General features: G+C 36.2%; 1 protein-coding gene across 2 annotated transcripts; it reads left to right on the plus strand.

Annotated features, from left to right (window-relative positions):
• Positions 1-827: 827 nt before the first annotated feature.
• LOC127985772 (gelsolin) lies at positions 828-15,814 on the plus strand. Of its 2 annotated transcripts, XM_052587916.1 has the most exons (17): positions 866-987; positions 5,156-5,310; positions 6,697-6,894; positions 7,044-7,198; positions 7,725-7,886; positions 7,972-8,121; positions 8,197-8,286; positions 8,377-8,509; positions 8,867-9,171; positions 9,292-9,425; positions 9,545-9,635; positions 11,802-11,972; positions 12,060-12,234; positions 12,517-12,638; positions 12,740-12,817; positions 13,217-13,277; positions 13,841-15,814. In XM_052587916.1, exons 3-17 carry the CDS (start codon positions 6,702-6,704, stop codon positions 14,008-14,010), a joined length of 2,190 nt encoding a protein of 729 aa, XP_052443876.1. In that variant the 5' UTR covers positions 866-987; positions 5,156-5,310; positions 6,697-6,701; the 3' UTR covers positions 14,011-15,814. The 2 variants fall into 2 exon arrangements, with proteins under 2 accessions (XP_052443877.1, XP_052443876.1); XM_052587917.1 differs by lacking the exon at positions 5,156-5,310 and having other exon boundaries at positions 828-987.
• Positions 15,815-15,851: the final 37 nt, after the last annotated feature.

The following is a 15,851-nucleotide window of genomic DNA, read 5'->3' on the forward strand; positions in this document are numbered from 1 at the left end:
AAACAAGAAAGAGAGGCATTTATGCTAGTCGGGGTCATTGTCGAGGTCGGGGATCAAAAGTTCAGGCAAATTCAGTTTTCACAGAAAAATCCTACATGTTGGAGAATGTCTCCATCTAGCGGCTGGAAACAAAACAACAAGACGTGTTTAACGGCCCAATCAACACTCTTGGATTAGAGGCTAGTAGTATTACATATGTCATTCTCACACAATTGATTAAAAATGTGTTCTATAATATTGCTACAACCTCAAAAATATACTTGAATATTTGCTGTATTTACTCCCCCCAACCATCCCCAAAGGGAGACTACATTCATATTTTAAATGACTGAAATAGTTCCATCCTTACATGCTCTTAAAAAAAAAAAGCCTGGCATGTTGCTATATTTACAGACTATTAAATGTTAATATTAAATGTATTGAATTATTATTATATATTTATATATATTAACATTTTTTTTGTCTTTAACCTTTTAGACACACAAATAAACTTAGTAATTACTGTATGCACTGAACATCTGTTCTATTTTGTAGGCTGTTGTATTAATTTATTTAATTTGTAGTTTACAAAATGAAGACAATGTTTAGCATTTGAAGAGTATAATAGTAACATGTTATTTAACCATTAACGCACTATAGCATTCAGTCACTAAAAATGCTATTTTAAAAAAAGACCGGAAAGTAACACACAGAGACAAGTGAGCAATAAGACATTAGTAACTGTGGTATTTTGGAGGTAACTAGGGTTACAGTGATAAACTGTGTATAAAATACTGAGCGTAATAACCACGTGGCGCAGTAGATGGCAGTGATTTCCCTTGTCCCGTAGACAGAGGGGTGTGGTTTAAATGCCAGGATCACCCCCCGATGGGGATTATTTAAGCAGTCTGTCTGAATCAGAGGGGTGTTGCCCTGCCCAGACACAATATTCTGCAATATCATTTACTTTATCTCCGCGATAGACAGACTCCTGTCTCTCAACTACAGGTAAGCCTTACATCTATTTTACCTTTATCCAACCTCCTCAGCCACAAAGTATTGACGTCATCTGAAATGTGACGATTTAATTCACTGCAAACAACGCTGAACTGTTACTTTCCACACAGACGTCTCTGTGTGCGTAATGTTTCCACCGGAGTGACACTTTCTTACGGGACATGCCAAGAACTCCAACACATTGCTGTTTAAATCGTTTCTGCACGTGTAGGCCGTGCACTACTGTATATCGCATTGTCTTTACAAAACGTCTGTTTTCGTATTGAACGCTGAAAGTGCTCGTTAAACAACACCATATATGGAGAACTTCTGAATTCCGGGATGCGCTTTTTTATCATGCGGTCTTTGGAAATGCGCAGTCTGCAGAACGGCTCTGACCTGCTGCCACATATCCATTAAGAAGAGTAGGCTCACTTTATTGATATTTGGGTCGATTTATCATTTGCTTCAACCTGGGCTCAGTAGAAAAATGGTTGAAACCAGCAATAACCTGACTAAATATGTAAAACAAACATATTGGACTAGTTTTAGTGTAAATTTGTTGCTATGTGAAAAAAGGGCTATGGCCAATATTGGATTTTAAAGATTTGAATTGCATGTCATGCGCTCTAATAGTTCCAACTTCCACTTTTGATTACTCATCATCAAACCCTTGTGTGCATTTATCATCTGTTACCATAGAAACACACCCAACTGAGACAAACATTAACTATGTGGTAAAGATGCTGAAGCTAAAGAGGAAGTAGCTCCACATCACCTCAGGAAACACGTTTGTCAAAAACAGCTGCACACGTCCAGCAGAAGTCATGTTTATTACAGTTTACCGGGCAACAGATGCTACCTAACAAATCTGTCGAATATTTCTACACGCTTGCAAATAAAGGTTACAAAAAGGGATTTTTCTGCAGCAATATAAGAACCTTTGTGGTTCCCCATAGAACCTTTGAGTGAGCTCTTCATAGTGTGGAGAGCATATTAAAGATTTAAAGAACATTTTATAGAATGGAAAGTTACCATGGATGTTAAATGTTCTTCATGGAAAATACACACACACACACACTTTTGTTTCACTATATTAGTGTGAATATCTCACAGATTTCAATTATTTTTGCATCAGATTAATTATATATTCTGTTGCATAACCCTGCCTCCATCCTTAAATATAAGCATCACAGAAACCTGTCCAAAACACTAGTTTGAAGTAAAAACATAAAAACGGTTCATTTTGTTTCATGCAGTCTGTAGCCAGGTAGCCTATATAACTAGCACAAAGACTGATAACATATAATCATTTCTACATGGGTGTTCTAATCCAAACACACCTATATTGACACAGACCTAGTTATTACAAGAATAAGAGAGGACTGAGAGTAGATCATACTGTGCTTCCACAGAAAGGCGAGAGGGATAGTCTCTTTAAACTAATTGATGCCACATATTTGATTTACCTCATCATCTCCTGCAACTCAGAAACGCATGTCTTCAAGAATATACTTACTGTATGAACAGTAACACATAATGGATTGTATCAAATTATGTTTTACTATGTAATATAGCATATCAAAACTAACATTGTCATGCCCATCAGATTCATAACACATTCACAGTATTGCCTTTGTGCTGCATTGCATGTGTCTGCTTTCTTCGATTTCCCCAATGAAAGGTGTTCTGTTAGCTGTTTAACAATAAATCAGTGGACAAAGAAGTATGCCACACCAATCTGATAGAAACACTCTGACACCCTTTATAGCTCAGACTTTGAACGCTTGCATGTTCATTTGTATACAAACTTCCAATTCTGAGTCTTATACTTTAATATGGGGCCTGGCTATAAAAGACAGTCAGTGCAGTCACTGGTTAGGCTGTTTTCTCTTGGGGTAAACACAGGGTGCAGTCAGGACCTTGAATCATGCTAAGATGTTATCTAAGGAACTTTGGTGCTTGTAAAAGGTGTAGGAAGAAATATCAAGATGGAAAACTCGAGTCATCCCAAGAGTTCCTCTCTTTTAGGCATTTCTCCAGGAAAAAGGAAGATGATTTAGTCAGTTCTTCCAGACTGAGGATTATTTAAAAATACTTGAATTACTTTAGAATACACAGAAGTTAGTTTAAGATCCAGTTGGAAGTATATCCTGGTAGTTTAACAGGTTTAGGACCACTATTCATTTCCACTGCAGATTTAAGTCAAAATCTTCAGAGGGCCACAGTGTCTGAACTTGTTCAGACTGCATTCTGAATTTACTAGAACTGTGAGGAAGGGAGGGCTTGTCTAGTTTAGCACATTTCTGAATTTAGTGACTATTTTATTGCTTAACTATTGATGTACTTTAGGTATTAAGGCGTATAGTATTAATATATTCCCAGACATGCTACATCCACCAAGAAATATAAAAAGTAATCCACAAGAAACACCATTTTTCAAGTTGTTTTGGTACCAGCCCACTCATAATTCGTCTTTCTGACAGAATCTCATGTTATCAAAAAAGAGAAAAAGAAATTTTGGGTGGGGACTTGTTTTTATCCATCAGTTATAGATTAGATGGAGGCAGATCTGAAGTTCCGGACATGGAAATAAGATTTAAACATGCATGGATGAATCATTCACAATAAGATCCAACAACATGTATTAAGAGGGTGCATACATAAGGTGAACTTTCATTTCATGGTATTCTTGGTATTCGGACATCCTGCTTTTTTATTAAGGCCAACTGAGAATGTATACAGGCACTTCCCAGAAACATCTCCCTCCCATTTAGACCCGTAAGCAAATGTCACATGACCTTGTCTGTTTATAGTCTTCTGTGGACTAGCAGACTCGCAGCATCCTCATCAGCTATATCATACAATATGTGTTTAATTCAGAATAGCCTGTTGTATGCTAAATATTTCATGCATGTCTCAAAAGAGTAACCCGGAGCAGTATATTAGAGACTGAGATCAGTCATTTTCATGAAACAATGTTTTGTTTAATTAAGCTTTCTGTCACACTGATGTTTTGTGTTCAGAAGACTTTTCAGAAGTTAAAATGTCCCTTTATGTACTTGGGCACATAAAAAGTGTGGAGATCTGTTCCAGATCACACGGCATAGACTTTGGTATACTGGCTGACACGACAACAGCTGAAATTGAGCAAATGGTGGTCTATTGAAGTTTATTATAAAGAAGTTTCTTTGCAGCATGCCTATGTCTGGCTAAAAATAGATGCTTGATTGTGAAGCATGTGTTGCCTGATTGCGGTTTGATTTAATACAGGAGGTGTGAAATTGAATGCAGTTCTACTGCAGTGCTTAATTGCTGCGCCTGGCACTTTATCAGTCTTTCATGAGTGTAGAGAAACAAAAAAGACCTTATCATCATGATATTAGAATATATGGTTGATTTCTGATGTAATGTGCTAAGAGATGATGAGAGACAATGTGCTTAATGGCTATCATTATTGTAAATAAACTGGTATCATATTGGTTATCAGCTGTTTTTTATTAATTTATTCACTTTTAATTATCGTGTAGGTATAATTTCGTAGGCTATATTGCAGATAATTTTTTTACTTCTTTTTTGATACTTTTATCAACTTAAAATTTTTGCCTGAAAAATGCGAAGAATTGATGTGAAGAATTATAACAATTTGAAATAACTGTTTTCTATTTAAATTTTATTTTAAATGTAATGGCAAAGGTATGTTTTCTAGTATCTATTACTTTAGTCTTCTGTGTCAAATGATCCTTCAGAAAATGGTACACAAGAAGCATTTATTTTTATTTTAAGTGTTGACAACAGTCGTGCTGCTTATTCATGGGGATATTTGCACCTTGAACTAGTGTTGTCAAAAGACCCGGTACTTCGGTACCAAGTTGGTCCTAAAAAATGAAAATGTGACGGTACCAGGTTTCTTTAAGTACCGGTGGTACCGAGTACCCGGTCAACCCGGTTCTCGGCGCATACAGCGGTATGATTTCCACGAAGCAGAAAACCCGGACGAATCTCAAAATCCAGTCATGAAAATGAAACTTACATTTTAATATGGACAGTCACCGAATTTGTAAAAGTAAGCATAAATTAATCAAATCAAATCTCCATATGGACCAGTATCTGCAAATGTTGGTGGAAATATGAATCCTGCATGTTCTGTGTGAATGAATGAATGGTTTGTTTACTACAGAGACTGAAGCGCGTGAGGCGTGACGCTTGCAGTAATTTCAGCATCTGCCGTCTCAATGAGGACATAAATACATAAACAACATCACCAGAACTGTTCTGAGTCACTTCACAAGCATTTGACCCTTTCATTTGAGTAAAACCAGTGTCAATTCAAAGGTATTTATGTCAACCCGTCAAAATAAAAGTTCATTTTCACATAAAGTCATTGTGCTAGAAATATTACTATTATTTAGTAGAATGTATGTGATACTGATAAATTAATAAAACTTTATTTAAAAAATAAAAAATAAATCACACAATATTTCTTCCATGTTTTAATTTTAATAGCAAATCCCCTTTATTTACCAAAAAATAAAATGTGTTTAAATTCATTAAAAGACAAATAGAATTCGGGTGAAACTTGTTAACAGTTTTTCATAATTATATTACTTGTAGAAAAACTTTAAACACAATTGTAAATAAGTATAAATAATGGCATTGGTTTTATTTTATTCTGGCTTTTTTTTTTTTTTTGGGTACCGAAATTTGTACCGAGAACCGTGGATTTTCACTGGTATCGGTACCGAATACTGACATTTTGGTACCGTGACAACACTACCATGAACCAAAATTATTTATTTATTTTATTTGTATTTATTTTTTGGCTAATTTTGTTGAATTAAAACTTTTGTAATGTTATAAATGTCTTACTGTCACATTTGTTTAAAAGTAATAATTAAAGTAATATTTTTCAAGAAGAAAATACTTGTTATTATGTTTTTTTCTTTCGCAAAGAAGCAGTCACAGTTTTGTTGATGCATTATAAGGCAGTTCATTAAACTGGATCAGGAACATGAAACACCATATTTGGAATTGCATGTCTTCCTCATCCCTCTTTTTTTGGTAGTCATTGGCTCCAATGCCAAACATTGTTTGTCCCCTTGTGGTTTAGTGTTTCATAATGTTAATAAATCCTATATCACAACTTCTGAGTTAATTGTGATGGGTGTTTGGTAAATATTGATCCTTGGTAAACACTGCACCCTTCTTGGATGGATACTTGTTTTTTCTCTGAGGAATGTCTTGTGGTCAGTACAAAGAATTACAAAGCTACCGTCTCATTTCTGAATGACTCATGTCTAAAACATCCCAAACTTCACCATAACTCCACCCAAAAAGTGGGCGGTTGGGTCAGCTGACATGGTCACCCACTCAGAGGCCCTTGCCACATTAAGTGCTGGTAAGCAATGCGAGGGCTGGTGTTCTGAATTTTACGGTCAGGCTGAGTGTCCATGGTTGGCTCTGTCACTCCAACAGCATTAGTCACAGTGCTTCCATTTTCCTGCATCCAGCCCAATTGTCAATTCACCACAGAAGGAAACTCCCAGCCGCTGGATTTTTTATAGTCCAGTTCACTGGGTTTATTTTGTGGATTTAAGATCTTTAGTGTGCAAAATCACACAGTAAACAATTTCATAAATCTCTTTCAAAAGTTCGTAAAATGCTTTTTACCATTTGCATCAGTTTGAATAAGCAATGGGTTAGTTGTATTTTTTTCTCTAGACAGCATGGTGCACCACCCTGAGTTTGAACGAGCAGGCAAGGAACCTGGGCTCCAAGTGTGGAGAATTGAGAATTTTGATTTGGTGGCAATTCCTGAGAACCTCTATGGAGGGTTTTACACTGGTGATGCTTACGTGGTCCTCAATACTATCAAGCAACGCTCTGGCTACCTACAGTATGACCTCCACTTCTGGCTAGGTAAGAGGACAATGCTGTGTTAAAGAGATTCTGACATTTATTTTAGTACTGAAGTATATGTTTGGCCTAATTTTCAAGACCAGCTAGATGGTTCAGTTATGAGATGCATCAGCTACATTTCTTATAGATGCTCTTCCCTCAACTGACAGGTGACCACTGCACGCAAGATGAAAGTGGGGCTGCTGCCATTTTCACAGTGCAGATGGATGACTATTTGGGTGGAAAGCCCATCCAGTACCGTGAAGTTCAAGGCCATGAGTCCAAAGAATTCCTGGGATATTTTAAAAAAGGTCTGCAGTACATGGTGAGTGGCCCAGTTGTGTACAGGACAAATGGAAAGCGACAAAAGAGTGACTAATCCTGTAATCCAAATAAGGATGTCCAAGATGAAACAAATATTTCATTGACTGTGTGAATTACATTCATAATGTTAAATAAACTTCATGATGTTTTTCCACTAAATGTTAATGTTAAAAAATGTTGAAATGGAATAGTAATATTGCTAGACATGAAACTTCAGAAATTGTTTTTTTTTTTTTTTTTGGTTTTCTTGTTTTTTTGTTGTTTTGTGTGTATTTCATTTCATTTTGACTTTGATTTGACTTGTTTTGTTTTTTTATTTATTTTGCTTTTATTGTTTTGTTTTGGTTTTCTTTTGCTTTGATTGTTTTGTTTTGGTTTCGTTTGCTTTTATTGTTTTGTTGTTTTGTGTGTATTTCATTTCATTTTGATTTGACTTGTTTTGTTTTTTAATTTCTTTTGCTTTTTTTGTTTTGTTTTGGTTTTCTTTTGCTTTGATTGTTTTGTTTTGGTTTTGTTTTGTTTTCCAGAAAGGTGGAGTTGCATCTGGATTCAAGCATGTGGTAACCAATGAAGTTACAGTGCAACGGGTGCTACAGGTCAAAGGTCGTCGTGTTGTCAGAGCAACAGAAGTGCCAGTCAGTTGGGAAAGCTTTAATCAGGGAGACTGCTTCATCCTGGACTTGGGCAACGTGAGTATCATGCGAAGAGAGTGAGGGGTTTGATATTGAAAAAAACCCAATTACAAATAACCCTGTTTGCTCTGTATTTTTACAGGAGATCTACCAGTGGTGTGGCTCAAAGAGTAACCGCTTTGAAAAGCTAAAAGCTACTCAGCTTGCAAAGGGCATTCGTGACAATGAGCGCAGTGGACGCGCTCGAGTGTATGTGTGTAATGAAGGGGTGGAACGTGAGAAGATGTTGGAGGTAAGAAAGACCGAAACCGAACTTCAAAACAGACAAGAGATTCACTAAATGCATGATCCAATTATCTTCTGGCAGGTTCTTGGAGAAAAACCAGACCTGCCTGAAGGAGCGTCTGATGATATCAAGGCTGATGCCTCCAACAGGAAGATGGCCAAACTCTATAAGGTAGCCACTGGATTTAAACCATGCAAATATGTAAATAGCCCTTGTTGACCATAAGTACAATAAATTTGTTGATGTTTTCCTGTACCTCAGGTGTCTGATGCCAGTGGAGACATGACGATTGCTCTGGTGGCCGCTGAGAACCCTTTCTCTCAGAGTGCACTGGAATCAAGCGACTGTTTCATTTTGGATCACGGCTCGGATGGCAAAATCTTTGTCTGGAAAGGTAAATGGTATTGACAGCCAACACCAAAAGAGCTTTTGGTCACAATTTATTTTAAGGTCCAATTCTCACTATTAACTAATCATCAACTATGACTTATTGCCTTAATAAACTCCTAATTTGCAACTTATTAATAGTTTATAAGGTAGTTGTTAAGTTTAGGGTATTGGGTAGGATTTTGGATGTCATGCATTATATGTACTTTATAAGCACTAATAAACAGCCAATATGTTAATAATAGGCATGCTAATAAGCAACTAGTTATTAGTGAGAATTGTACCCTATACTAAAGTGTTACCAAGCTTTTTATTTTATTTTATTTAGAGTTCTTTTTTTGACACATCAGTGTTTATTTTATAGGTAAAGAAGCCAATGTGGAAGAGAGAAAGGCTGCCATGAAGACAGCAGAAGAGTTCATTAAGAAAATGGGTTACCCAAAACACACACAGGTTCAGATTCTCCCAGACATGGGCGAGACGCCTCTATTCAAACAATTCTTCAAAAACTGGCGTGATTTGGACCAGACGGAGGGTCTGGGTGTGGCTTACGTCTCAAACAGCATTGCTAAGATCGAGAAGGTGCCATTCGATGCTTCAACTCTCCATGATTCACCGGCCATGGCTGCCCAACATGGAATGATTGATGACGGAAACGGAGAGAAACAGGTCAGTGAGTGAGCACACACCACATGTAACTTGACCTGAGGTCACACAATATGTTGTGTATACAAATACAATGGTGGTACTGTACTGATATTTTTATTTTCATGTTACCTGATACTTTAGATCTGGCGTATAGAAGGATCAGACAAGGCTCCAGTTGATCCCTCTACTTATGGCCAGTTCTATGGAGGAGACAGTTACATTATCCTGTACAATTACCGCCATGGAGGCAGACAGGGTCACATCATCTACATCTGGTATGACTTGATCTTGAACAGTGTATCAAAAGTGTCATCTGACATCATCCCAGGAGGACATGGTATGTGTTTTCTTCTAACAATTCAGTATTCTGACTTGCTTATGATGTTTGTTACAGGCAGGGTAAGGACTCCTCACAAGATGAGATTGGGGCATCTGCCATCTTGGCTGCCCAGCTGGACGACGAGCTTGGAGGTGGACCTGTGCAGGTAATGCCAATCAATAAATCTCAGTGTATCACTTGATCACAATAATATCCATACGTACTGTATAATACTGAATTCATCATTTGGGCCCCTCCATTAAAAGTGCAGTTGTGTTTCTCTTCATTTAATTGTGCTGTCACCTAATGCTCACTAAATTTCATTTTTAAAAACACTAATAATTTAATAACGCTGTAAAAATCTATTGTTGATTAAATTAGCTTGTACAATTTTATATTCAATTCATTTATTGTGTAAATGTGTGTATATATATATATATATATATATATATATATATATATATATATATATATATATATATATATATATATATATATATATATTAAATTTATTTAAACAAAATAGTATAAAATTTTTATATTGTCAATTTATCAGTTATTAGCCATAATAAAAAAAAGTGTATCAGATTATTATAGTAATCAAATTATTAACATCGGCCAGAACTATAAATTAATTTGCCCACACAATTTAGATGTAAGATTACAAAAGATTTGTTGTTGTTGTTGAATTGGGTGTAATCATGACTCATGGTAAATAAAGTAATTAGGGCTGATTGTGATTTCATGTTGAGTAAGTTCAAGCTTCCTGGTGCCTCTGGTTCCTACTGTATCCTGTCATGTCTTAGCTACATTATGTCATCATTGCTGGTCGCGTTGGCCTTCCTGGAATTTTATTTTTCCATCTGTTAAACCAGCTTCCACCTCTGTGTCTTTCCTTCCTGTCCTTTATTCATATTTTACATCCTGCTGTAGATGGCTGGTGCTCGCCTCACCACTCAGGTATCCATTTCTCAGGATTGCACATCGCTGTACAGAGCCTGAACGTTTCTCCCACCACATTTATAAAAAATTAAAAATGATCTTACACAACATTAGATTAACAACGGATACATCTCTGAAAGGAAATTACTCTGCTTTTTGGAAATTCCTACTAATGTTCCCCTAATGCTTTCTTATTTTCCACAGTGTAGCAGCATAATGGCCATTATCTAACTGAATCTGTACCACAAAAAAAATATACAATAAAAACAAGACTTCAGCAGAGGGTTTTTAAAATCATGATTTCATTGGTGTCTACATAATCAGTATGCATGATCAATAAGTACAAAGATTATTAAGCTTTTTCTAAAGGCTCTGTACACTGATATGTATTATCGCTGTATACCCCTCATAGTATCCTTGTGTCCATCCATGTGTCTTCATTTTGTGCACAATAAATAACTGTCTTCTACATTTACAGATCACCTTTGTGAATGAGCATGTGAATGAACATTAACAGAAATGCTCCATCATGCATTCAGAGTTATTTTTTTAATTGATTTGCAGTCTGGTTTTATGCATGCAGTCATGCACATTAAACTGGGACTCAAAAACACATTCAGCATGTTAAAGTAGGCAATGAGTACAATGCAGTAAACAACATCCAGAGAATCACTCTGTTTTGGTCCATTGTGCACTATTGTTTGGGGTCATTAAGATATTTTTTACATACTTTTATTAAGTAAGAATTCATTAAATTGATCAAAAGACAGTAAAGACATTTATATATATAAAAAAAATCTAATAAATGCTGTTCTTTTGAATTTTCTATTCATCAAAGAAAAAATATATAAATGTTAAACGGCACACCTACAAATTAGCATATTAGTACAATGTAATTTGTCATAATATTTCTATTTTTACATTTTTTAATGTATATCTTTTTGACTTATGTGTACTGTAGGGAAAAAGCAAAGGGTTAATGAAAGCATAAAGAAAAAAAAAAATGTAACATTGCAGTAATTACAATGTATAATTCAAGAGAGAGCAGCATGGGAGGAAGACTAAATGAATGTTTTTGGGGCAAGAGGAGAAAAAGAACCACTTTAGCTGTGACCACTGATAAATCTGCTTCCTGAACAGCCCACTGTCATCATTCCGACCACAAAGGATGCTGGGAATGTTTTCTTTATCTCCACATTCCACACAGTGAGCTCCATACTGCCACCCTGTGGAATTAAATGCATCCTCAACCAAAGTCTTTTGAAAAGCAGATGACATGTTGTATTGTGTTTGAGATACTAAATAGCAGAATTCCTGGATTTTAATAGTTTCACGAAAGCAGGACTTCCTGTTGTCTCTGTTTAATGCATACTTGCTGTGTATTTTCCAGGTGCGGGTGGTTCAGGGTAAGGAACCTGCTCACCTCATGAGTCTTTTCGGAGGGCAGCCCATGGTGGTGCACAAGGGTGGCACCTCCAGGGAAGGCGGTCAGACTGCGCCTGCCGAGACTCGGCTTTTCCAAGTGCGCTCAAACTCGGCAGGGTGCACACGAGCGGTGGAGGTCAGCATCTAATGTTTACTTGTATTGCTGGGAGCTTTTAAGTATCCTTCCACGATAATTTCTGATCTTAACCGTTGTTTTATCCAGGTTGATGCTTTGTCCTCCAATCTGAATTCCAATGATGCCTTCGTCCTGGTGACCCCAGCTGCGTCGTTCATATGGGTGGGACGAGGAGCCAGTGATACGGAGAAACGTGGGGCACAGCAGCTCTGTGATATCCTTGGAGTGTCGGCCTCCGAGCTGGGTGAAGGAGGAGAGGATGGTGAGAACTCATCTGAAACTGTCACCCAGAAATGAAAACTTCAGCTTTCAAAGTAAAAAAAAACAAAAAAACAGAAGCATCATAATAGTGTTCCCTATGGCTTATGTGACAGAATTGTAATTTTTTAGTGAACTACTGCTTTTAAGATGCATGAATTAAACTAAAGAAATTAATTACTATTTTTATTACTATTATTACCATAAATTATTTTGCTAGGAATGTTTTTCCTTTTTCTTGATGATTGTCATAAATGTAAATCTACATGCATGCATCACAATGCAGGTAGTTTCTGGGATGCTCTGGGAGGAAAGGCAGATTACCGCACGTCCTCCAGGCTAAAGGACAAGATGAATGCCCACCCGCCTCGACTGTTCGCCTGCTCAAACAAAACTGGGAACTTCATTGTGAGCAACACGCCCAGATTTTTTCCCGCCCTGATTTAAGTATGTTGTCAGTGAAGTAAAATAAAGAGCCATTCCTTATGGATGCATTGATATCCATGCAGATTGAAGAGGTTCCTGGAGAGATGACTCAAGAGGACCTGGCTACAGATGATGTCATGATCCTGGACACCTGGGATCAGGTAAACTGGCTACTTTAGTTACTTGTGTTGAAACCAAAGAGATCTCAGAAGGGATAAAGGGAGTGCTACATATTCTCAATTATATCAATAGAAGCATGTGGCCAGGGAACAGTTTTATATTGCTTGCAAATGTTATTATATCAGAAATACATAGTTTTGAATGGCCATGTGTGTAGTTATGGCATTGACCGACAGAGTCTAATCGGCCAAACCTAGAACCCCTCTGGATTCAATACAATTTCCAAATAGATGGCTAATCATTAGATGTCCGGCAGTTCAGCTGAATTTTGTATCATGCTTGTCTTTTATTGAAGAACAACTTTCTTATTAATGCAATGACATGCAACTGGCGTTTAATAAATTAATAACATATTAAATGAATCTGGATGTGTTTTGCAGGTGTTTGTTTGGATTGGTAATGAAGCTCATGACGAGGAGAAGACTGAGGCGATGGCTTCAGGTAAGACTCCTTATAATCATAATTTCACTGCATAAAGTATAAAAAATAAATAGCATTTTACCATACTACTTCTGCTACACTAGTATGTATAGTGTGCTCAGTATGCACATATTTATGTAGAATACTCAAATGACATACTACATTCCTCATGTGACGTAGAAAACAGAAAATCGTAGGGAATACTGTATCCCACAATGCAACTCTTGTTTATCCAAGTGATTTTTTATATTTAATTTTGATAAAAACTGACAATATTTATTTTGGATAAAACAGCAATATTTATGAATTATGAATTCATTCATTCAATATTATTCTAATATGCTGTTTTGGTGCTCAAGGAACTTTTAATACTATCAGCTGAAAACAGTTTAAAATGCACTTCATAATTCTTTGTTGTATAGAAAATTAAAAAGAACAGCATTTATTTGAAATATAAATATATATATATATAATGTGTACACGCTAGAAAGGAAGATAGAAACATCAGCTTATTTTGAAATCCAAAAACACTTTATAACGTGTCCTTTTATGAATCCCATATGAAACTTTTTCTCTTTCTCCAGCTGCCCGATACATCGAGACGGACCCAGCCAACCGTGACCCGCGCACACCTATCGTGAAGATTAAACAGGGCTTTGAGCCGCCCACTTTCACAGGCTGGTTCCTGGGCTGGGACCATGACTACTGGAGCACTGACCCCCTGGAGCGGGCCATGGCGGAGCTGGAGATCTGAACTTTGAGCTGTCACCCCTGACCTTTAAACCCCACTGCCTTACTGCAAATTGCCCTTAGATAAATATAAGATGCCAATTTGATGCTTATCAGGGTTTAATCATGGATTCAAAAACAAAAGCTTTTCATGAGTTGGTATCAAAAGGCAATTATTAATAAGAGCACTTTACTGCTCTGAGCTTCAGTCACCAAACATAAGGCAATTCCATTAGGCCTTCACCTCGTTGCTTCTGTGTTTAAGTGTTTTCTTCCTGTTCTCAAAAATGTTTTGAAGACTTTTAAAGCTTTTAGATTATGTTTGGTCTGCACACCTTATGATGCTGAAGTGCATGAGCTTATATAAGAAAATATACAGGAATATATCATCGTCAAAATCTGTCAGACATCTTTTGGCATTCCTTTTCCATAAAACCTTTTTTTTGTGCCCAGAGATTTGTAAAAGTACGTGTGTCCTGAATTTATATTTTTTAAAGATAAACAGTGTTTATGATGCCACCAAAATGCTGACCTAATTGTAGTCTAGATAAGAGGCGTTTCCACCTTGTCTCTCTTCCATCTGACACTCAGGAGTTCATTGCTTGGCTGTGTTCAGAATAGCATACTAGCATACTACTCATACTGTTCTGTAAGTGTGTGTACAGTATGCATATTTTATATGTATGAAATCCCCTTGTTAACTTACTACATTTGGTAAGTAAGACAAAGCATGCTGTGTTAAACATTGTATCCCACTGACTAAATTACTGTAAATGATACAGTTAAAAATAAAAATAAAATAAAATAAAAATGAATGTTGGACAAAAAACTTGAAATAAATGTAAAAAAAGAAAAAACAAAAGAAAGAACAATAGGTAAAATTACTAAACAACTAAAAATAAAAATTATCAATCAAAAAAGAAAAATTACTAAATGACTACAATTAAAATAAAAATAAAATGAAAACTGGAAATATAAAAGATAATTCAAGATATTAATAAAGAACTATAGTAGAATATAAAAAATACTAACATACTTGAGCATTCCGGAGTTTATTGAGTTATGTTATTAATTTATTTTTTAAATGAATGACTGCTTCATCAAACTGCCAAAAGTTAACACAAAACTGCCTAAAAAATGCAAAGCATAATACATTTAAGATGTTTCATTTTCATTGACCATTATTTGCTGTGTATGTGACAACAAAGTAGCATATTATTGTTTCAGACGCTTACTGTGGAGTAAAACCTTTTTCACTTGCTATTTTTAAGTAGGCAGTATGCAGTACATACTGAGCAGTATTCAGTAAGTAATACGCTAGTATTCACTCCAAACACAGCCATGGTCCACCTGAGCAATGACATCCCTCTACAGGCAGAGGGCGCTGACAAACTTTTCAAAGAACCTAATTACTGCTTTTTTATTCAAGTCTATAAAAGCCTATTCCCATGGTTTTAGATTTTAAAATAGCAATTTCTTGGCGTGCTTTTTAATTTAAGACTGTTAAATCCATGACAATAATGCTAGAGTTTTAAAAGAGCATGTCTCGTAAGAGGCCTAGAGAACCAACTTATTCCTGATATGTGATCATGAGAATGAATGGATAAAGGTCTGCCGCTCATTTCTAGGGTCTGATTTGTTAACATATGGGTAGGTTATCTGCCTAAAGACCAGATCAAATTGTAAACCTCATAGGGCAGAGATTGGCTGCCTTTGATATTTGCTATAGACTCGTATAGCAACTTATTCCAGATACTCCTGCTTTTGCAAATCCTTTCAAAAATCTGTTGATAATTCAATAAATACAATAAAGAACCACAACCCCAAAATGTTTCCAGAGTGTTCTTCAAATACTGATATATGCAT

The sequence above is a fragment of the Carassius gibelio genome, chromosome B21, assembly GCF_023724105.1.
Source record: "Carassius gibelio isolate Cgi1373 ecotype wild population from Czech Republic chromosome B21, carGib1.2-hapl.c, whole genome shotgun sequence".
Lineage (NCBI taxonomy): Eukaryota > Metazoa > Chordata > Actinopteri > Cypriniformes > Cyprinidae > Carassius > Carassius gibelio.